At 39.7% G+C, this 22,931-nt stretch overlaps 1 protein-coding gene across 1 annotated transcript; it reads right to left on the reverse strand.

Moving 5' to 3' along the window:
* Positions 1 to 716: 716 nt before the first annotated feature.
* On the reverse strand, positions 717 to 20,903 carry LOC311004377 (coenzyme Q-binding protein COQ10 homolog B, mitochondrial-like). Its single transcript, XM_083996429.1, has 5 exons — positions 20,767 to 20,903; positions 12,065 to 12,220; positions 4,657 to 4,849; positions 3,059 to 3,160; positions 717 to 2,182 (listed from the first exon to the last, which is right to left on the reverse strand). The coding sequence occupies exons 1-5, from the start codon at positions 20,841 to 20,843 to the stop codon at positions 2,015 to 2,017; spliced, it is 696 nt and encodes a 231-aa protein (XP_083852555.1). The 5' UTR covers positions 20,844 to 20,903; the 3' UTR covers positions 717 to 2,014.
* Between the last annotated feature and the right edge of the window lie 2,028 nt (positions 20,904 to 22,931).

A 22,931-nucleotide genomic window follows, 5' to 3' on the forward strand; every position in this document is an offset into this window, starting at 1 on the left:
GCAAAAACTCAAAATCTTTCCAAGAATGTTTGTCTTATTTCTTGTCAAAATGTCTCATTTCTAGTCAAAACTAATCTCTTTCCACTTAAAATAAGACTCATCACCTAAAAATTAACTTGTTTTTAGATCATTTTCACTTGTTTCAAATTATTTTCACTTCAAAAATCTGCCAGTGAAAGCAAGTTTTTTGTGCTTGTAATAAGAAAGAAAAACTTGCTCCACTGTCAGATTTTTCTACTTATTTCAAATGAAAATAGGCTTGAAAAAAGTAAAAAAAAAGTGTCTAAAAACAAGCTGCTTTTTAATGTGATGAGTCTTATTTTAAGTAGAATGAGATTGTTTTGACTAGAAATAAGACAAATATTCTTGGTAAGATTTTTGAGTTTTTGCAGTTTGACCGTTTCCGTGTGAACGTACTCTTTAACGGGTCAATAATGAAAAGCAGGAGCTCCTCTCAGCTCTCTGCTTCCTGTCTGATCCTCTCAGCTAATTATTATTATTACATTCAGTCTGTTATCTCCTTGACAACATCCAGAAGCTTCACCTCAGATTCTGCACAGAACGTGTTTTTTCTCCCTTTGTTGTGTAGAAACTGAATATTCAGAGGTTTTTCTGACTCTTGAAGACATTCCTCATCTGTCATGGTCGTTTTCAGACCAAAATAACTGATCAATTAATCAATATAATGAATCATGATCAATCAGTGATGAGATAGTTGCGTGGTGTCGCTGTCATTAACTACATCTGGTCCATGTTATGTATACACTCTGCATAAACGGGTGTTTTATTTTGAAGGGTGCCGTGCCGTGCCGTCTTTTCAAAGTAAAGGTCAGCGCAGGTTCACAGGTTTACAGATGTGATGACACATCTGCTCGACCAATCAGGACCGACAGCGGCGCTCGCTCCGCCTCACGCTCGCAGCGCCAGGCGGCTCTCGGGTGATGGAGGTGTTCAGCACCACGGTGGATCTGACCTCTGATCAGGTCGCTGGGAGTGAGTTTGGTCGTTGCAGAGAAATAAAAGGCACTGACATGAACATTCAGTTGAACTCAGGTGTTCTCTCTACTGGGGATGTCACCATTACTTGTTTTTCACAGTTAATCGCGGTATTAAACACCACAATTAAGTGATCGTAAATATTCCTAAATACCGTCACTTTCCAAAAAAAGATTATGTATGAACCGTATCGGCAGATGTGGCACCAAAGTAAAGGTAAATGCTCAGATACTGGTCCATACGTAACACTGAATTGGTAGGAATTTAAATGCTAGAGTCAGTGTCATTTGTAATAATAAAAAAAAAGGATTAAAATTAACTTAAACATTTAGTATAGATAGAGACAATTAATTAATAACTTACGTATATATTTCAAACACTTTAATAATTGGTCATATTTTAATAGATACTTTGTGGAAATAATTAGTAACGTAATTATATTTTCACTATATTTGATTTTACACATAAATAGTGTTTGAAATAAATTGATGCATAATAATCATGATAATCGTAATCCACCTTTTTCCGAACGTCAAAAACGTAAGCCTGTTTTGCCGGTTCTGCTCTTCCGGTGGAATTTTATGTTTACGTTTCCATGGTTTCGGTAGTCGAGGTAAATGCATGGATTTTTTTTTTTTTTTTTTTTTCCCCAATGCAAATCTGTAAAACGCATGGATCATCACATCAGCTTTTTTCTAACAATGGCTATCACACAAACTGACATCTGTGTTCCAAAAGCCAGCGTTAATAGATCCGATGCGTTTACCGCAACTATGACGACAACGACTGAAAACCATGGAAACGTTTAAACGTAAAATTCCACCGGAAATGCAAAACCGGTTCGGAAACTTGTCGTGGACACTGTGATTATTTCTCTGACAATAATCGTGACATCCCCAGTCTCTACTCTCCATCTCCTTCCTCTGGTGTTGGCATCGGGCGTCTGTGTGTGTGTGTGTGTGTGTGTGTGTGTGTGTGTGTGTGTGTGTGTGTGTGTGCGTTGCAGCAGGGGGCGGGGCTACGTGTGGTGGACCTCGTGGAACATCAGCTCTCGGGGGATGGCGGTCTCGGCGCCGTAGACCTTGGAGGCTCGGCGCTCGAAGGCCGACACCATCTGCTTCACCACCTCGTCGAAGAAGACGTGAGCCAGCTGAGAGTGGAGCAGCGAGCGGAACTCAAAGGAGATCTGGGTGAACAGACAAAGAGCCAAACTCAGACACGTGGAAGAAGCAGCACATGGAGAAAGGAGAGAGCACACACTTGGCTTCTTGGTTTCAGACAATTATTGATCCAATAATCGATCAGTTCTGACCCACTGAGCAGAAACAGATCTCACATGGTTTGTCCTTCTATGTACTTTTCATTTATTTTTCTTTCTTTCTCTCTGCACTAAGCACTTACGTATGTATTTTTTTGTATTTTATTTCCTCTGTACTTGGTTTTATGTAAAGCGTCTTTGAGAGCTGTAAAAGTACGACGGAGTATTAGGGTCACATTGAGAGAAAAAAAAACACAGACTTTGAGAATAAAGTCATAAATTTACGAGAATAAAGTCATACATTTAATACGAGAATAAAGTCGTAAATTTAATACGAGAAAAAAGTCATAAAATTGCAAGAATAAAGTCATAAATTTACGAGAATAAAGTCGTAAATTTAATACGAGAAAAAAGTCATAACATTACGAGAATAAAGTCGTAAATTTACGAGAATAAAGTCGTAAATTTACGAGAATAAAGTCGTAAATTTAATACGAGAAAAAAGTCATAACATTGCGAGAATAAAGTCATAAATTTACAACTTTATTCTCGAAGTTTGTGATTTTTTTTATTTGTCAATGTGGCCCTAATACTCCGTCGTAGTAGAAGCACTGTATAAATAAAATGTATTATTATAATTATTACAATTAAAGGAGTAGATGTACTTCATTACATTATTTAAGTAGTTTTTTTTTGAGGATCTTTACTTGAGTTTTTTTTTACATCAGGACGTGACCGGTTGATGTTGAGCAGCTGTGGTCATTGATCATGTGACAGAGACAGAGAAGCGTTTCCTCCACTCACAGAGAAGTCCACGGTGCAGGTGCGAGGGTAACCAGGGAGACCGGGGCTGAAGCGCCAGACCGTCTCCAGGTGGTTGAAGAGTTTCCCCTCCGAGCAGGAAGCCTGACGACACAGTTAGGAAACACTGACTGACTGCAACTCACTACTGTCCAACTGTTACACTGCTTTTTCTACATCTGGGGGGAATCCCAGATGTTTTCAGGTTCAACATGTTCAGGTTTTTAAGATCAAACTGTTCGGCTACTACATTTTAGAGCTAATTGAATCAATCCAAGTTGTAGCAGAGAAGGTCAGTAGGTCAACCTACAGACCCCGGATGTTGATAACAGCTAACCCCGGACTCAGAGGGGAATAGCACTAGCCTATCAGAACTAAATATTGGTGAAATGAAGGAGTTTCTCTGCAGATAATGTGTTATTTAGAGGCTGCATTCTGCTGCCCTGTAGACTCCATTATACGGATATACGCGCCTCTCGGCTGGAGCTCATTTCATCACAACCACTTGTAATGACACCAAAGTTAGCTGGGGGAGGAAATGATCAGATTTATGCTAGAAATAAGGTCCAGGTTGTAAAAAACACGGTAATTATCCTTCAAAGATTCCTCATGGACTCTCACTGAGTTGGTCACAACACTTGGGTGATTGTGACTTTGATCATTTGTGACCTGTTCCATCAAAATGAGTCACACTGACCCAAATTTCAAAGTTGAGATTTTGGTATCAATGGAAAGATTAGAAAATAAGCTTTAAAATGATACTCTAGTCAAAGTCATACATTACATGGTTTTCGAGATGTGGCCATTTGAATTACGATCTCCTACTCTCTTATTCCGTTCGAAAACCTGAGAAAATTGCATTTAAAGTTTTGCCAGTGACTCTGGCATCTGTTCCTGTACCACGTGATTACAAGCACCCTATACGGTCCCTTGTTGCCATAGAGACACCATTCAATGACCCTCGGTAAGCAGGGAATCTCACAATTCAGATGCTTTTTACAGCTCGTCTCTGTCATAAACGGTTCAGAAGTTAAGTCATGTTTTGTTGATGTTTTGTAAAACATGTGCAAGCGTTGTGTCGTTGCTACGTTCGGTTTAGCATCGTGGCTACGTTTGGTTTAGCATCGATGCTACGCTCTGTTAGCGTCGATGCTACTCGGTTTAGCATCTGCTTCTGTACCCGTCCCTTCTCGTCATAGGGGCACCATTCAATGACCGTCGGAGAGCGGAGAATCCCGCGATTCAGACGCAGTTTACAGCTCGTCTCTATCATGAACGGTTCAGGAGATATTTCATGTTTTGCACCGAAGCAACGCTCATTTTCAGAGGGTTTAAGTTGCAAGTCGACTTTAATCATCATTTTCGTGCCTTTTCTCAATTATCTGGACTGTGAAACTTTGGGAGATTGTTTTTGAATGTCATTGCTTTGAAATTAGGGTAAAATATTTTTTTTTATTTTCTATGGGTTTTCCACGTTATCAGCTGATTATCTAAAAATTGAACGTTGCGACTTCCGACTCATTTTGATGGAACGGGTCACATTTGGATCAACGAGCCTCGACCAGTGGATGTGGAGGCTTCAGGACAGTTGTAGGTGTTACCTTGACCAGGTGGGGGCGCACGGTGGTGATGAGGGAGGTGTAGTTCTCCACCACGGGAGGGAAGCCCACGGCCAGCTTGGCCTTGCTGAACCCAGACCTCTTGAACACCACGTCAGACTTCTTGCACCAGGGGACAAAGTGTTTGTAGTTTTCCACGCCGGCGACCACGTCATAGATCTCCTGCATGGAATACCTGGAGAGTCAGGGAGCGGGGAAGAGAACCATGAGTCCTACACACACACACACACACACACACACACACACACACACACACACACACACACACACACACACACACACACACACACACACACACACACACACACACACACACAGAGGAGCTGCAGGGCTGCACGTCAGGAAGCAGATGAAGGTCAGTGATGGTGACATAACACGACACGACGCAACTGCTGGTGACCCACTTCTGATCCGAGTCAATGTGGAGCAGAGAGAGAAATTAACCAAACCTCTCACACTTTCCCAACCCCCCCCCCAGGTGAAATGAAAGGTCACCGGGGGCTGATTTTTGGCGAGGAGGTGTATCTCTGGATAAACTCTGGATGTCCCGAGTTTCAGAATGAAAGTCAATTTTTTTGGACCCGTAATGAGTTTTAACAACATCCATGACCCTTCACCTCCGCCTATGGGTTTTTTAATGTATTTTAAGGTAAAGATTTTAACTAACAGATACCACCATGAAACTTCACAAGTTTATCACTCACATTAAATCAAATTTGGACGAACCGGGAAGAGGAGCTTCTGCTACAAACAAGCTTGAAATATAGACTTGTTTAATTTTTTTCGGGACAATTTCTCATGTTGGGGCTTCAATACAAGACAGACATTACAATCGAGCAGCATGGAGGTATTTGGATGTTTTTTGGTGTGTCTTTTTGTTACGAAGACAGTTGGTATCCATTTGCAACCGTTATATATGGACATGCACTGCTACGCCGAGACCCCCTGTAACTCAGAGAAGCCACGGAGGACTCTGAAACTTCTCACAGCCCTTAGTCCACATGAGGGGGAGGAGATAATGAGTGAAATTTCAATTTTGGGTGAACTATCCCTTTAAGACAAACATTTTTTTGTATTACAAGTTTTGTCAAATTTTATGTTTAAATATGTAAGTGAGGCAATATCTAATGAAATATGCGCTAATTTTCATACATTTTCAGAACTGAAATCTGAACAATGGATAAAGCTACTTTAGAGTCAGAGGTTTTTACAGAGGAGGATTTTGAATATCTCTTTTTATCACTAATATAAATGAGAAAATACTGTCACCAGCCCTAAAAAAAAATAAATAAAAATTTTGTTTTTTGCTTTTTTAGAATAAAATGTTCTTTTTTTATTATTATTAGTTTATTTAGGGGACATTGTGCAATGACATTAATCATTTACAGAAAATGAGAAGATGGTTGCAGCAGATTTAGTTCATAGCTCATTTCCATCTGCAATCCCAACATGTAACATATAACAAACAGACAAGAAACGCAGACCACAAACTACTATACAAGAGTGATACACAAATAGACCGTAGACAGCACATAGACAATACAAGAAAGAAAAAAAACAGTTTCCACATCTAAAAAGACCAGATCAAGTGCAACACACCTGAGAGAGGTGTACCCTATCCTATATGATCAATGGAGAGAAAAGCTAAGTCTTACAAGATACAGAATATAAAATATAAAACATTTTAGAATTCCATAGTTCATATTCCATAAGGTTTTAAGATAATTTCATGGATTGGGTGCATTGAGAAATACTAAGATACATTTTTTTTAAAAAGACTAAGGCCCAATTCCAATTCTATTTTTCATCCCTACCCCTACCCCTAGCCCTTAACCCTTGCCCTTGAAACGGAGCTACAAGGAGTAGGGTTGAAGGTCAACCCCTACGAATTGGGACACCACTTCAACAATCACATACGTCATCAGTCATCTCTGCTGGCTTTCACATAAGCAGACGTGAAAAAAAAAAAAAATTCAAAACCACGTTAACTTAATAAAATAAAATAAAATTTAATGAAGACTGATCGGTTCATTGTAAAACATTTATTTATTGATGTAAATGTGGTGATTTCTGTATAGGCTACAGATCCCCCAGGCAGTGCTGCTTCTGTGTCCAAAACACATGAAGCTTCACTTTTAATTCAAACAAATTAATGCGACAATTGTTACATTTCATCAATGAGACGAGCATTTATCTCCTAAATGGAATGTAACTACGCGGCGGTAAACCTTTAAAACCCTGCGGGTGAGTTAATTAGCGGTCGTCTTTTCCCCCGGGATGACGACGGAGGTTGGCCGGCCGAGCAGCTCTCTGGACGGGTGTTGATCTGCTCCACAGGTGGAGCTTCACTTCTCAGAAAAACATGGGAGCAAACGTCTAAACAGCCTCATGTGGATAAACCGACCGCACATTGGGGATCTAAACAGCTACTTCCTCGCATGAAAAAATATTAAAACTTAACAAAATGACATAATAACAGCGCTACAGTGAGAAATAAAACAGCTGCCGGTTGCCGCAAGATGCATTCTGGGAAACTTGCCATAGCCCTCGGTCCGTAGTGTGCCCCTGAAAAATCTCTGTTTCGAGGGCGAGATAGCCCTACCACTTCCCCCTAACCCTCGTCTGAACCAGAATTGGGACACCCCTACCACTTCACGTGAACGCGCCAAACGAAGGGTTAGGGCCAAGGGCTATACTAGGGCTAAGGGGAGAATCGGAATTCACCCTAACTGAGTACCAAGTGCCCTGCTTTTAAACATGCTGGCAACTTTGGTTCTCCAGTAGCCATTGAGAGAAATTGAAATAGTTTGATCTGCTTTTCAGGGTTTCAGGCAGCTTGTTCCATTCTTTGATGGCTGTCCATGAAATAGTCTACTTGCCAGCCCATAGGGCCCCATTGTGAACCCGGAAATGTTGAGTACCCCAAAGTTTTATGTTAGAAATAGATAGTATGGGTCCCCAGTATTCAGAAACTGCCGGATGCTAACTTATATATATTGGGCAATTAGAATAACGGACATAATTAGCATAAATTAGCATAATTTCCTATATGGGCAATATTTCAACAAAATTGACTTGGCTGATCTGGGCAATATTAGTGTGGTTTTAGGGGTTATTGATGATGCTGAATCCATTTCTGACATTTTCAAAATTCAAAATGGCTGTCTAAACCGGAAGTGACCAGATTTTAACCGCCAGTGGGCCTATTTTGATGGATTTCAAAATCTGGTCACCGGTTTAGACGGCCATTTTGGATTTTGAAAATGTCAGAAATGGATTCAGCATCATCAATAACCCCTAAAACCACTCCAATATTACCCAGATCAGCCAAGTCAATTTTGTTGAAATATTGCCCATATAGGAAACTATGCTAATTTATGCTAATTATGTCAATTATGCTAATTGCCCAATATATATAAATTAGCATCCGGCAGTTTCTGAATACTGGGGACCCATACTATCTATTTCTAACATAAAACTTTGGGGTACTCAACATTTCCGGGTACTCATTGTTGGCAAGTAGACTAAAAAGGCAGATAAGGCAGCAGAAAAGGCAGATCTATGATATATCAACAATCCCCTCTGTAAAAAACCTTCAGAATATAGAGAGGAATAAAAAGTAATGAATGAGAGGCTGTTATGTAAGTGAATGCGTCCAGCTGAGACGGAGCGGCTGCCACTCGGCTCTATTCATAGCAGCAGATTTAGTGATGATGACCTCTGGCCGGGACACGGGACGGGACATCTAGTGCGTCACTCTGGAAACTGTCTCACACACTTCACACACACACACACACTGCTGCGCTTCTACTGGGATGGTTTTCTACTTTAAATAATAAAGATTAATGGTTGTTGTTAGGGAGGCACGGTAACTTCCTGTGATAGATAACCAATAACATCTTTAATAGTTTCTATCCACAGATGTAGTAGAGTAGAGATGAATCTATATAACTTTAGAGCTCTGCCTTATCACTCTATTACTCAACAATCAACATTCATGTTCATTCTGTTCTGTGTGTTTATTACTTGTACATTTATCTTGCTATTTGTCTGTTCTCCTTGTTTGCCATTTGTATATTTTGCTACTGTACTGTTCTAATGTTTTCTGTTATGTATGTGTAAGGCGACCTTGAGTGCCTTGAAAGGCGCCAACAAATAAAATGTATTATTATTCGCATTATTATTATTGTTTCAAATAAACTTAAAGGGCAAACGGACTGAAAATGAGAAAAAAATCTAAGCAAATAATGAACAAAAACTGTCACTATATCAGACTTGTCTGTGTATTTTGTCCGATAATGATCTGTACTGATAGTTTTCATGCATCCCCTAATAAGTTGTATGTTATAAGTTATTTTTCTTGTGTTCAAATAACTTATATCTACAAGAAGACAAAATGAATATAATCAATCTGAAGTTGTATGTTGTTTTGGGGTTTCTGTGATTGTGCACCATCAATAAACTGTGGTTATAACTTATTATTATGGGATATACTGGTAGTGACAGCAGTGCCAGGGCCCTCATACACAGCTGACTGTGTTGTGATGACTCCTGTTGATACCGGTCAGTGTCAGAGACTCGTCTCACACTAATCTCACACAGTCTGAAGTTCATGTGAAGTCTAATCCTCTCTCTGACACATTAACCCTTCAGAGAGAGGATGTAGAAAAAGATATATGAGCAGAAACACAAAGGAAGATAAAAAACGGAAAATAACTCACCTACATTTGTTGGAAACACACAGAAAATTATAATAAACTTCTTTTTAGACACTATAGAACTGTTATTTGAGCTATTGGGCATTAGGGAGAAAGGAATAAAGGCTCTAGTAGCTATGATACAAAATATATTATATACATTATTTACAGAAATGCCCCACTGGCCTGGTGCGAAAACAGTTTCAGTCTGCAATGACACTGGCACAGGTTTTTTTTGTCTTGTTTTCCTGCAGTAACAAACTTCCTCCTTCCATATGATATGATCCGATATGATCCCATGTCTTGGTCTTAGTTTGTGTAAAATGCGTTAATGCTAATATGCGCATTATTTATCTCATCTACAGCTGATTTTCCAATAATCGTGATCATACAGGCAACAGCAGGACTGAGTCCAGACTAACTTTTTTTTTTAACCCTAATTTAAGATTTTAGTAGCGTACACCATATACATCAACTCACAAAGCAAATTTCAAAGCACATTTCCTTTTCATCCATGATCCTCCCACACATCGGTCTGACACCTGTGATGTCAGATTACAGATTCTACGAGTCGTCCCTTCCATGTTTCATCACCAAAAGAAACTCAAACTATAACTGCAAATTTACTGGTTGCACAAGTGCGCAAGTGGATGAAATATTTACTTGTACTTAGGGGTGGGCGATATGGCAAAAATATCATATCACGATTTAAAAAAAATAAAATAACGATCTCGATTTTATCACGATCTTAAATCAAAAATTTAAAAACAGACAATTTAGGTCAAAGAGCCTTTCTGAACAGATTTTAATGGACTCTATGCACAGTTCCACTACTTCCTGCATTTAAGGTTGCTCCTTTATTTCCTGTCTTACATTATTGGACAAACTGATTAATCCAGGTGTGTCTGAGCAGTCACAATGGTCAGACACACCTGGATTCATCAGTTTGGGAGCTGCCTTTCAGAAATTCAAGAAGTAGTGGAGCTGTGCAGAGAGCCCATTTAAATAGCTGCAGTTTTGCCAACATGTGCAAGTAAACATACTCTGTTAAAGGGGGGGGGGGGGGGGGGGGGGGGGGGGGGTTAGGGGGGTCGTTAGGCGGACTATCCGGTGGGGGGAGGGGAAGGGGGGGTGGGCGTTCGTGGTAATTTGAACACTGTACAATTAGCGCGATATAGCGCATTTACCGTTTATTAGCGGCCAAGAGCGACCTATCCATGTGTGTCCGTGTGTGTCTGTGTGTGTACGTGTGTGCGGTGCGCCTGCACGCGAGAGAGACGGCAGGTGGAGGGGCTGACTGGCAGAGATGACAGATAGTGAAACGCTGTTTAAAAAAAAAACAAAAAAACAACCAACTCCTGCTTTGGCTTTCAGCCATGGTTCTCCATGCGGCTACCGCTACACACACAAACAAGGAGGCGGGTAAGAAAGCGCGCCACTGCCTGTAATTCGCTATGATTGGTCGCTCAGGTTGACGATGTAATAGGCTACATCTGGTGCGTCGGTGCATCAGCATAGAACTGCAATTTATAGAATGTGCCCTAGAGACGATCCTACGATCTCTGCACTTTGGCAGATCGTCTACACGCTCTAATCCTTCCTTCACCATCTAATATCGTCATATCGCCCAGCCCTACTTGTACTGTCTCAAGTTTTCGGGTTAGAGTCTGGAGGCCTGAACAGAGCAACAACCGTCTGGATGTCAATGAACTGAAGGCCGAAGTGTCTCGCTTTCAATAAAAAAATAATTACGTCGCTATCATTTAAAGGTATAATGCGTATGAATCGCCCCCATCTAGCGGTGCGGTTGCATATCTGAACGTATTCTTGATGTTGCATTCATGTGAAATGGGGCAGACGTCAGACAGACAACAGACGCTGCATGTAACAGGATAAACAAGTGGTCCGCCAGCACGAGGCAAAACAACATGTTGTCATGGTGATGTGGTATTGTTTTACCGTCTTTCTCTGGTGGAGTAAAATGACATCCGGTTGGTTTGCCGACGGCCGTCTGCCTGACTGCACCTGAATGCAACACCGGTGCCTCCGTCCTTCCTCACACTACACAGTGGTGACAGTTTTAACAGGCCGTTTCCGTGGTTACCTACGGTCACGATGCAACATGGCCGCCTCGGTTCGGTGCGTCGCCCACTTATGTATTTGTAACGACTTGTAACAACTCATTAGGTGTTCATCAGATTGACATAACACTGTCATAAACATCAATGAATACTTATGACAGCTGTCGTTAAGTGTCATTCGGTAAGTTTTGTCACTTTTGATGCAAAGTTGACATTATTTGAGATGTTTTTGTTATGAGAACTTGACATAATTGTTAAAGTTTGGCAATCAGGTCTGCTATGACAGTTTAAATTGTCTTTATGTCAAGTTGTCAGAACAAAAACATCTCAAATAATGTCAACTTTGCATCAAAAGTTATGACAGTGTTATGTCAATCTTATGAATACCTATTCAAGGAAAGTGTTACCACTCATTCTAAGGAACCAGAAAGCTTTCATTTGTACGCGGCTGTGATTCCACTTCATTGAAATACGGATTTTTTTGAAAGACAGATTTGATTTTTGATAATAAAAAGCCAAATTAGTTACATACTGGGGCTTTAATGTTCTGGAGATAGACAGAAAAGAGTAAAACAAACATGTCCTCCATGTCAGCTGTGCATGTGGACTCACCCGATGATGCGTCTCTCCGAGTACTCCTTCCTCTTGGAGAAGGAGTCGGCCAGGTTGAAGAAGCTGCGCGCCGGCATCACGGCGCCGGCGGCCGGCGAGGTCACGCTCAGAGGGGCGGGCGGCCGCGTCATCAGGATCCCACATGACGACAGATACCTGGTGATCACAGAACACACAACACCGTCACCATGGAGACCAGCTGCACCGGCACAGGACAGGTCAGTGTTGCTGTAGATACAGACTCTGATGGAGGAGCAGAATCAGTCTGACAATCTGACTAATTGATTAATCTGTTGATTATTTAAACCATTAATCGATTAGTTGTTTGGTAGGGGTGGGAGAAAAAATCGATTCACATATATCGCAATATCTTTTTTGACGATTTTTAAATCAATTTTTTTTTTCAAAAATCGATTTTTTTTCAAACTTTTTTTAAAATATTGTGCAATGTGCATTTGTTTGCCTTTTTTACATACAGAGAGTACAGGTTTTGAAAAGGGTTTAAGTTCACTATATAATGGAGTATGTTAATTTATAGGCTCCTGCAGTATTTGTGTGCAGATAAATGTTAAAAATGATAAAGACTAAATAGCGAGAGAATCAGCAATATCGTAGAATCGCAATTTAAATCGAATCGCCATCCAAAAAATCGTAGAAGAATCGAATCGGGAGAAAAGCGTATCGTCCCAGCCCTATTGTTTGGTCAATAAATGTTAAAAAATATTTTTAAAAAAACATCAACCAGTGTTTCTCAAACCACCAGACGACATCGTCCTCAAACATCTTGTTTTGTCCACAAACCAAAGAGAGACTCAGTTTATTGTCATAAAGGAACAAAGAAACTAGGAAATATTCACATTTAAGAAGCTGAAATCAGAGAATTTTGACTTTTTTTCTTTAAAAAAAACGACTCAAACTGATGATTAGATTATCAGAATAGTTGACGATTAATTTAATAATCGATTATTGTTTAATTAATCGATGAACTGTTGCAGCTCTGAATGTATTTAACAGCGTATTGTTGCCTGAGTCCATGCACACATCATATTGTGATTATAAATTGTTACTTCTGGGTTAAATTTAAATGATGTAAAGAATTCATATTTATATATAGACATAAACTATACAACGTATATATATCATTCATAACTCACCAATATTATCTGTATAGCATTTATCTTTTATTTTCATGTCACTACCTGATTGTCTATTTGCATTTACATGTGACCGTACAGTACAATCTGCTCACTTTACTTTATTTATCTTATTTTATTTCACTTTTTGTTGTACTATTCTTATTCTTATTATTCTTTAACTCATTGTTCAGCTGTTGTTGTTGTACGTCTTCAATGTGCAAGTCAGAGAACAATGCAAACCAGAGTTAAATTCCTTGTAAGTGTGCAACATACTGTACAAGGTCAATAAATACAATTCTGATTCTGAAATTAATTAATAAATAAATTAGTCTGAAAACCCTGTCGCTCAACGCTCCACAGTTCATCCAGATGTTGCTCTGAGAACAGCTGCTGTTGCCCCTGACAACAACACGGTTACATCAGTGAGAGTGAACCGATGCTGCTGCTGCTGCTGCTGCTTTAACCTCTTTAATTAAAGCCTTAACGAGGACAGGAAGGCCTCGTTAGGATGTCGGGGGTTAATGTGGATCAGTGCACCAGTTGGACTCAGCCTCTACTGCTGAAGGACTGCTGCAGCCTGAGAACTTATCAACTAAAATTAAATATCAACTGATTAACCAAACACATTATAAATCAATAAAGAGCTGCAAGGAGCAATTATTTCCCACATTACAGTAATTACCCCTCAGTTGTTTTTGCCCTATTGCACCTGGTGGATGAGCTGCCAGGCTGATGGATTTACCTTTGGGGGTAAATAAAGTTAATATTTATTGACTTATTATTCTTATTAATTCCAGTTATTAGGCTGTGATTAATCCCCACAGCCCAGGGTGATGTATTCAAACAGTCTGGTCATAACTTACAGTCACTGCGCACTTTATTTTCTACACACAGTTACACACATCTTTTACTTTGCACTAAAATCACACTTTATTTTTTTTATTTTATCTCATTTTATTTGCTATTGCTATTTAGCTATTTTATTATGTATAGTTTGTTCTTTATATCCTTATACTATATGTTGTTATCGTCATTGTATCGTCACTGTGTGTCTGTGTAATGCTGCTGCTGCACTGTCATTTCCCAGCTTGGGATCAATAAAGTCTGTCTGTCTATCTATCTATCTATCTATCTATCTATCTATCTATCTATCTATCTATCTATCTATCTATCTATCTATCTATCTATCTATCTATCTATCTATCTATCTATTTTATTCAGTTTTAGTCACAGAGCAGCAAATCAGCTGCACCTACAACATGTTTGGTGTTTTTTTTTGTTTTTTGCAAGATGAGAAGCCAATTTATTTCCTGCTAATCAATCATTGCAGCTTAATAAGTCTAATTCCCCGTCCTGAGCAGGAGAATCGAGTGGATCGTGGTTAAAGCTCCTCTCTGACTCCATGAATGGGAGAGAAGATTACAATCTGCCTGGTAGGTAACCTTCACCGGAGTTAATGAAAGTCTAAATGAAGCCTCTGTTTCCTGCAGCAGCAGCAGCAGCAGCAGCAGTCTGCAGGGTCACCGTGTCTGTCCTCCTGAGTCTGGCGGACGTCCAGGACACCTGTGTCCCTCCGTGTCCCTCCGTGTCCCTCCGTGTCCCTCCGTGTCCCTGGCACGGCCGCAGGTTTGGCAGCACAACTCAGCTCTCAAGGTATAAGATTAGATTTAACTACCAAATGATGTCACAGCTCGGCGCCCTGCCTGCAGCAGTGCAGTGTATTAAAGCAGTGGTTTTCAAAGTGGGGTTCGGGGACCCCCAGGGGTCCTTGAGAGGGTTCAAGGGGGTCCCCAGGTTTTTTCTAGAATTTTAAAAGTGTTTTTTTTATTATTATTATGTTTAACATTTATATATAAATATATAATTTGAAATTTGACCACTTTTTCTAGATTTATTTATTTATTTATTTTCCTTTTTTTAAAGAAGTTTTACCAGTTTCTTCTAGGATTTTCTGTTTTCCAGAAATTTCTCTACAATATTTCCAAAGATTCCTGCCATTGGCCCTAATTGGAACATACACTGACTGCGTTTACATGCACTTCAGTACCCCGATTTCAATCGGGTTTTTTAAGTACCCCGAATTTGTGTTTGCGCATGTAAACACCATTTCCCGATTCCAGAAATCGGGATAAGCTCATATCCCGATTTTGAGAAACCCGATTTTGCTGCCCGGAGAACTCCGAAAGAAATCAGGATACTGGAGCATGTAAACACAGTACCCCGATATCTGAAAGCTGCTCAGCCAGCTGACGTAACCGTTACCATAGATACGTTACGTAACAAAATGGCGGCGACAACAAGAGCGCATTCTGGAGCGACGAGGAGACTATTACGTTTGTTTTGTTAGTTTTTTTCATGCGAGAAAGTAACTGTTTAGATCCCCAATGTGCGGCCGGTTTATCCAGATGACGGCTGTTTACAAGTTTGCTACGACGTTTTCCGGAGCAGTGAAGCTCCCCGTGTGTGAGCTGTGACCGGGACATCACAGAGGCAGCAACCCCGTCTCCTGACGTGCTCGCCGGCCAGACTACTCCGTCACCTCGGGAGAGAAGACGGTCGTTAATTAACTTACCCGTAGGTTTTTATATGTTTACTGCCGGCTGGTTATATTATTTTTAGGAGATAAGTGCTGGTTTCATTGATGAAATCTAATAAATGTGGCAGTTGCCTTAGTTTGTTTGAATGAAAAGTGAAGCTTCATGTGTGTATTGGAGGAGCAGTGCTGCCTGGAGGCTCTGTCACCTAACGTGTGTACAGAAATCACCACTTTTACATCAATAAAAGCATGTTTTACAATGAACCGATCAGTCTGCATTGAATTTACCTTTCTTTTATTAAGTTATATAACATGGCAGCATTTTTAATTTGTAAATTTTCTGACATATTTCCTAGTAGTTGCGCTTCCTGTATAATAAACATGAATGAAACACACATACAGTACGCACGTAAGAAACCGGGATACTGTATTTATCATGTATACAGGAATACTGAATAACCGGGGTTTTCTAACTTCATGTAAACACCATACCCCGAATTTGATCAATATTCGGGGTACTTAAAAAACCCGATTGAAATCGGGGTACTGAAGTGCATGTAAACGCAGTCATTGACTAAAAAAGGAATGTTCTTCAGTCTCATAACAAATATTTGTGTATTTGCTCCATGGTCTGATTTGTGTCAATTTAGGGGTCCTTGATGTAAAAAAGTTTGAGAACCACTGTATTAAAGCATAGATATGACAGGATCACATGTTGTGTTTGTTTCAAACAAGGTGGAATATATTCGCTTAGTACAATTTGCACAAACAGTTTAGGTTTCTTCAAGTAAGAATATCTTACTAGACATTAAATATGATCATAATAATAATCACAAAATTAAAGCAGAAGTAAGCGGAATTTTTGTGTTAATATAAGTCTTAAATAGTTTTATCTTCCGACAGCAGTAACTTCTATAGAGTGTTTGGTCTGAAACACGGGTCTGTCAGTCACTTTGCTCTGCTGTAAGCCAAGGAGAAAACTACTCGTACACTCCCTTTAGGGGTGGGAGAAAAAATCGATTCACATAAATATCGCAATATCTTTTTTGACGATTTTTAATCGATTTTTTTTTCAAAAATTGATTTTTTATTTTTTTGAAAAAAAAAATTTTGAATTTCTTTTTTGAAATATTGTGCAATGTGCATTTGTTAGCCTTTTTTACATACAGAGAGTCCAGGTTTTGAAAAGGGTTTAAGTTCACTTTATAATGGAGTATGTTAATTTATAGGCTCCTACAGTGTTTGTGTGCAGATAAATGTTAAAAATGCTAAAGACTAAAAATCGAGAGAATCGGCAATATCGTAGAATCGCAATTTATATCAAATCGCCATCCAAAAAATCGTAGAAGAATCAAATCGGGAGAAAAGCATATCGTCCCAGCCCTAGTATTAAAGCATAAATATGACAGGATCACATGTTGTGTTTGTTTCAAACAAGGGGGAATATATTTGCGTAGTACAATTTGCACAAACAGTTTAGGTTTCTTCAAGTAAGAATATCTAGAAATTAAATATGATCATAATAATAATCACAAAATTAAAGCAGAAGTAAGTGATATATTTGTGTTAATATAAGTCTTAAATAGTTATATCTTCCGACAGCAATCACTTACATAGAGTGTTTGGTCTGAAACACGGGTCTGTCAGTCACTCTGCTCTGCTCTGAGCCGAGGAGAAAACTTTCCTTGTATCCTACAACCTTTATCCAATGAGGAGAGAGAACGGCACGAAGCTGAGATTACTCAGGTATAAGATTAGATTTAACTACCACATTATGTCACAGCTCGGCGCCCTGCCTGCAGCAGTGCAGCAATATCAATATCAATGTCATCATCATCATCGTTGTCGTCGCCGTTGTTGAGCTTCAACCCACCGAACCTATTCTGTGCTCGTCGTGACGCGCTGCTTCACATTCCTGCTCTGGGACTGACACTTCAACCAGAGAGACGGAGAGAGAGCGTCCACTACAACCTGACATGTGAGACAGCAGCTGAGGCCGGGCTGGCATTGACCTCACACTCAGTACGTTTACATGACACTTGAAAAAACCGAATTATTGCCTTAAAGCAGAAGTAAGTGATATATTTGTGTTAATATAAGTCTTAAATAGTTATATCTTCCGACAGCAATCACTTACATAGAGTGTTTGGACTGAAACACGGGTCTCTCAGTCACTCTGCTCTGCTCTGAGCCGAGGAGTAAACTTTTCTCGTATCCTACAAGTTTTATCCAATGAGGAGAGAGAACGGCATGCAGGGCTGTGTGTGCAGCCAAGGAACGCCGTGAATGTGGCGACGTAGTGACGAGGACTGTTATGGTGCGTTCAAGGAAACTCGTATTTTTCCGACCGTGAAGTGGTACCAGTTCAATCTGGTACGAGTTCACGGGTCGGAAGTTACGAGTGGCCGTTATAGTGACTTTCACCGGTAAAACAGGTCGGAAAAACACGAGTGGGTTGCCTGGAACGCTACAAAGTCGTAAGTTGTGACTTGAAGCTGTAATTTACGATTTCAAAAGCCTGCCTGGAACGCAGCATTAGCGAAAACGACCGGATCACTCACTTCTGCTTTAATCCGACTATAACTGGACAACTGAAGTGCATGTAAACACCTTAGTCCGACTGAAATCGGAGTTGAGAACTCCGATTAAGACACCCAGATAATGCGATTGGAATTAGATTTTCTCCGTCATGTAAACACCTTAATCAGAGTATAACTGGACAATGCATGTGCGCTGCTCCACAACAGTAGAGACGGCACCAAGTGCAGAGAAGCCGCCTGAGCCCCGCAAAGTAAAGAAAAAAAACCAACATCAGCGCCGAGTCAATGCATTTCACACAGCGCGACCAGCCAGAGTGTTTTATTTTTTTTTTAAAAGAGAGAGAGAGAGAGAGAGGAAGCCCGTATCCTATTCTCAGGGCGCATCCAGCCCAGACTGGTGCGTCTGGTCGGGAACTGCAGTTGAGAATTTATTATTAAGCTACTAAGTTGTTTATATTCAGTTTTTTACGAGGTGACAGAAAAGTCAACAGGACAGGCGGCGTATTAACCCGCTGAAGCAACGGGTGACGCCGCATGAGGGGGCGGACCCCGTCAGTTATTCGGTTTTCTCAGTTGCATGTATATTGAGACAAGGACAGAAGTCCGACTTGACGCCAAAATCGAATTTTGTGCATAGCTCGATTAAGCTCTGCATGTAAACGTACTGACTGACAGAGTTATATATTACAGCAGTCGCAGAGCTGCACCACTCCACTCCAGAGCAGAGCAGAGAGGAAGGACACTGTGTGCACATTACACATCCCATCATCATAAAGGACAAAACCAACACACAGTAAACTAATTATAACAACATACCGTATTCCAAACTCCTGTAAGTTTAATGAAGAAACTGTTGATCAACGCTGCTGTCAAATTCAACTTAAATGTTTGTGCAGTGATGGACAGAGGTTAGGTTAGGCTGCAGCTGCAGGAATGTAGGTCAAACACACACCGGTGTTCCAGTTTTTCTGCTACTTTGAACTCACTACATGCCGGGGGGGAGAGTACTGCACTACATTTACCTGACAGCTATAATTCACATGCCAAAAATTAACATATAAACTGTATGATCATTTTATAAAATAGGCTATCTTGCAGATTACAGCAGCAGTTTTCTTCTTGATGGTGCATCAGTACTTTGGATGGGTTTGCAGTTTAATAGTGAGTGATAATGTTAATGCTAGGCTACTTCCAGCTGGTTTTATAGTGACTTGCATCTTGAATTAGGACATGCATTAATGTTAATAGCAACTAACTAACTTGTATATAAGTGTATTGCATCATAACTTGTTTTCAGTTTATTTAATAGCAGAAACTCCTCTCTGTATAATGCAACACGGCTCAACAGCAACACAAAATACACATTTCTATTACAGTTTCAACACAAACTGAACATTATACATATAAGTGAAGCAGGATTTATCAAAGAACTGTTGTGTTAAACTGTATTATTATTATCTACGTGTCGCTAAAAACTGCAAACTGCATAATTAGCCTATATTGTTATATTTTGTCATATTAATTATGCATTATCTGTGCATGCAATAGTCTCCACGAGTTATTATAACAATTTATGAACTCATTTGCCTAATAAACGTTTTAGAAAGTACGTTGGTTGCATTCACTATTGATCAACAAGTGCAATACCTAACCCTCTCATGTGATTAAATGTCTTTAGTAGCATTTCTGGTGACAACGCAGCTTTCACTTGTATATCTATGTGTATTTTGTCATATTATTATGTATTATCTGTGCATTCAACAGTCTACACGAGTTATTATAACAATTTCTGAACTCATTAATAAACGTTGGTTGCATTCACTATTGATCAACAAGTGCAATAATAACCCTATCATGTGATTAAATATTCTGTTGACAAAGCAGCTTTCACTTGTATATCTATGTCTATTTTGTCATATTATTATGTATTATATGTGCATGCAACAGTCTCCAACAATTTCTGAACTCGTTAATAAACGTTTTAGAAAGTACGTTGGTTGCATTCACTATTGATCAACAAGTGCAATAATATCTATCTCATGTGATTAAATGTCTTTAGTAGCATTTCTGGTGACAAAACAGCTTTCACTTGTATCTATGTGTATTTTGTCATATTATTATGTGCATGCAACAGTCTAAACGAGTTATAACAATTTCTGAACTCATTAATGAACGTTGGTTGCATTCACTATTGATCAACAAGTGCAATAATAACCCTCTCATGTGATTAAATATTCTGTTGACAAAGCAGCTTTCACTTATGCATTTGTTAAATGTCTGTCAACTGTTTATAAAAGCTAAATATGATGTTACCACGTTAGTTAGTCGATGTTAAAGTTAAAATAGGCGTGTTTGTTTAGTTTGCTGCGTGTGAACTAAGTTAAGCTGAGTGAGGAGGTGAAGTTACGTTACAGCGTAGTCGTTGTTATATTCCTTTTCCTCGACACTTTCCAGCGTTAAAGTGCAGTAAAAACAGTTAAAATACTTCACCTAACGCTGTTCCTGGTGTGTATTTGCTGCTTCAGGCAGTCGGCTACTCTTCTCAAGCTCCTGCCGCCTCTCGCCATCTTTCTTCCCTTCTTCTTTCTCTCGCTTCGCTTCTTCAGTTCTCAGGGATCATCATCATCACACAGCAACAGCAATGACTTGTTCCCGCCCACCGCGCTAGGCCACGCCCCCTTCGAACGCCACGCCGGCCTCCCATTGGCCAGAGCCCGAATCCGCCGAGCGTTCCCCATTGGTCAGTCGCGCCGTTCGTCACGCAGGGGCATTTTTTTCAGAGTGACGTTGGTATCTGTATCTGTCAGGTCACGAGATGTTGGCTCAGGTTGCACTGGGTAACCTTTACACAGTGAGCTCCAGTACACACACACACACACACACACACACACACACACACACACACACACACACACACACACACACACACACACACACACACACACACACACACACACACACACACACACACACACGCGGACACACATTCTCACGCTCATTGGGTGGTCTTTGACTTTTTAATCTGGAAAACATTTCAGTCATCTGTTTCACACATAATTTGATGACATCAACTGTAAATGTAATAAACTTTTTTTTTTATTGACAATTTGACAAGATATTTCAATATAAAAACAATGGAATATTATTGTATTATTAATATAAATATTTTTATATTATACTTTTATAACATTATATTAATAGAACACTGTTCAGGTTTCACAAATATTAGTTTTTTTTTCATTTTCTTTGTTTTTTTGGTCTTATTATGACTTATAACATGTTGTCGTTAGCCTACACTGCACAACTTAACAGTGATGTAATAATAGAACTCTATCCCGCTGACCACTTTGTGTATTTCTCTAGATTGTGCAGTGACCTAACATGCTGGGACAGCATGGAATATGTGAATTTTTAGGGCACAAAATAATGTTTGCAATGATGTAAGTTATGTTTGATGGTCACAAAAGGATAAAAAGCTATTCGTTGTGGAAGGGACATGGTAAAGTGAAATTCTTACCCTAGTAAAAAGACTTTTGCTGATATCTTTGGTGGTTTTCCTATTTATAGGAAAGATATTTACACGTTATCAATGTATAAATTGAATAAATCACACAAAGCAACAACTATAGACTATATAGCCTATAAAAAGGCAAAAACCTAAAAAAAACCAACCAACCAAAAAATGTGTTTTACTAAAGCATAAATAGGACAGGATCTCATCATATTTGCGTAGTATTTGCACAGTTGAGGTTTCTTCAAGTATGAATATCTTAGTAGAAATTATCCCCAAAGAAATTTAAGTCAAAAGCAACTAGACTTGGTTATTTGTCTAGGAAGACGTTTCACCTCTCATCCAAGAGGCTTCATCAGTTCATGCTCACTGATGAAGAGGTATAGACAAATAACCAAGTCCAGTTGCTTTTGACTTAAAGCAGAAGTAAGCAATCCGGTCGTTTTGGCTAATGCTGCGTTCCAGGCAGGCTTTTGAAACCGTAAATTACAGCTTCAAGTCACGACTTACGACTTTGTAGCGTTCCAGGCAACCCGTAACTTGTGTTTCTCCGACCTGTTTTACCTGTGAAAGTCACTATAACGGCCACTCGTAACTTCTGACCGGTGAACTCGTACCAGATCGAACTGGTACCACTTCACGGTCGGAAAAATACGAGTTACGGGCTGCCTTGAACGCACCATAACAGTCCTCGTCCCTACGTCACCACATTCACGCGCATCCCTTGGCTGCACACACAGAGAGGACCGCCCCTTTATGCCGTTCTCTCTCCTCATTGGATAAAACTTGTAGGATACGATAAATGTTTTCTCCTGGGCTCAGAGCAGAGCAGAGTGACTGACAGACCCGTGTTTCAGACCAAACACTCTATGTAAGTGATTGCTGTCGGAAGATACAACTATTTAAGACTTATATTAACACAAAAATATCGCTTACTTCTGCTTTAAATTTCTTTGGGGATAACAATGACCTGGACAAATAAGTATATTCACAGGCTTAGCCTACTAGAAATTAAATATTATCATAATAATAATCACAGAATTAATATGATAATATAATGTGACGATGTGTTTGCAGGAAAATACAATATATCATGGCCCAGAACAAATATCTCACTTTGTGGGACAATAAAGTTAATCTTGAT

This window comes from Trachurus trachurus (genome assembly GCF_905171665.1).
Source record: "Trachurus trachurus genome assembly, chromosome: 21".
NCBI classification, from domain to species: domain Eukaryota; kingdom Metazoa; phylum Chordata; class Actinopteri; order Carangiformes; family Carangidae; genus Trachurus; species Trachurus trachurus.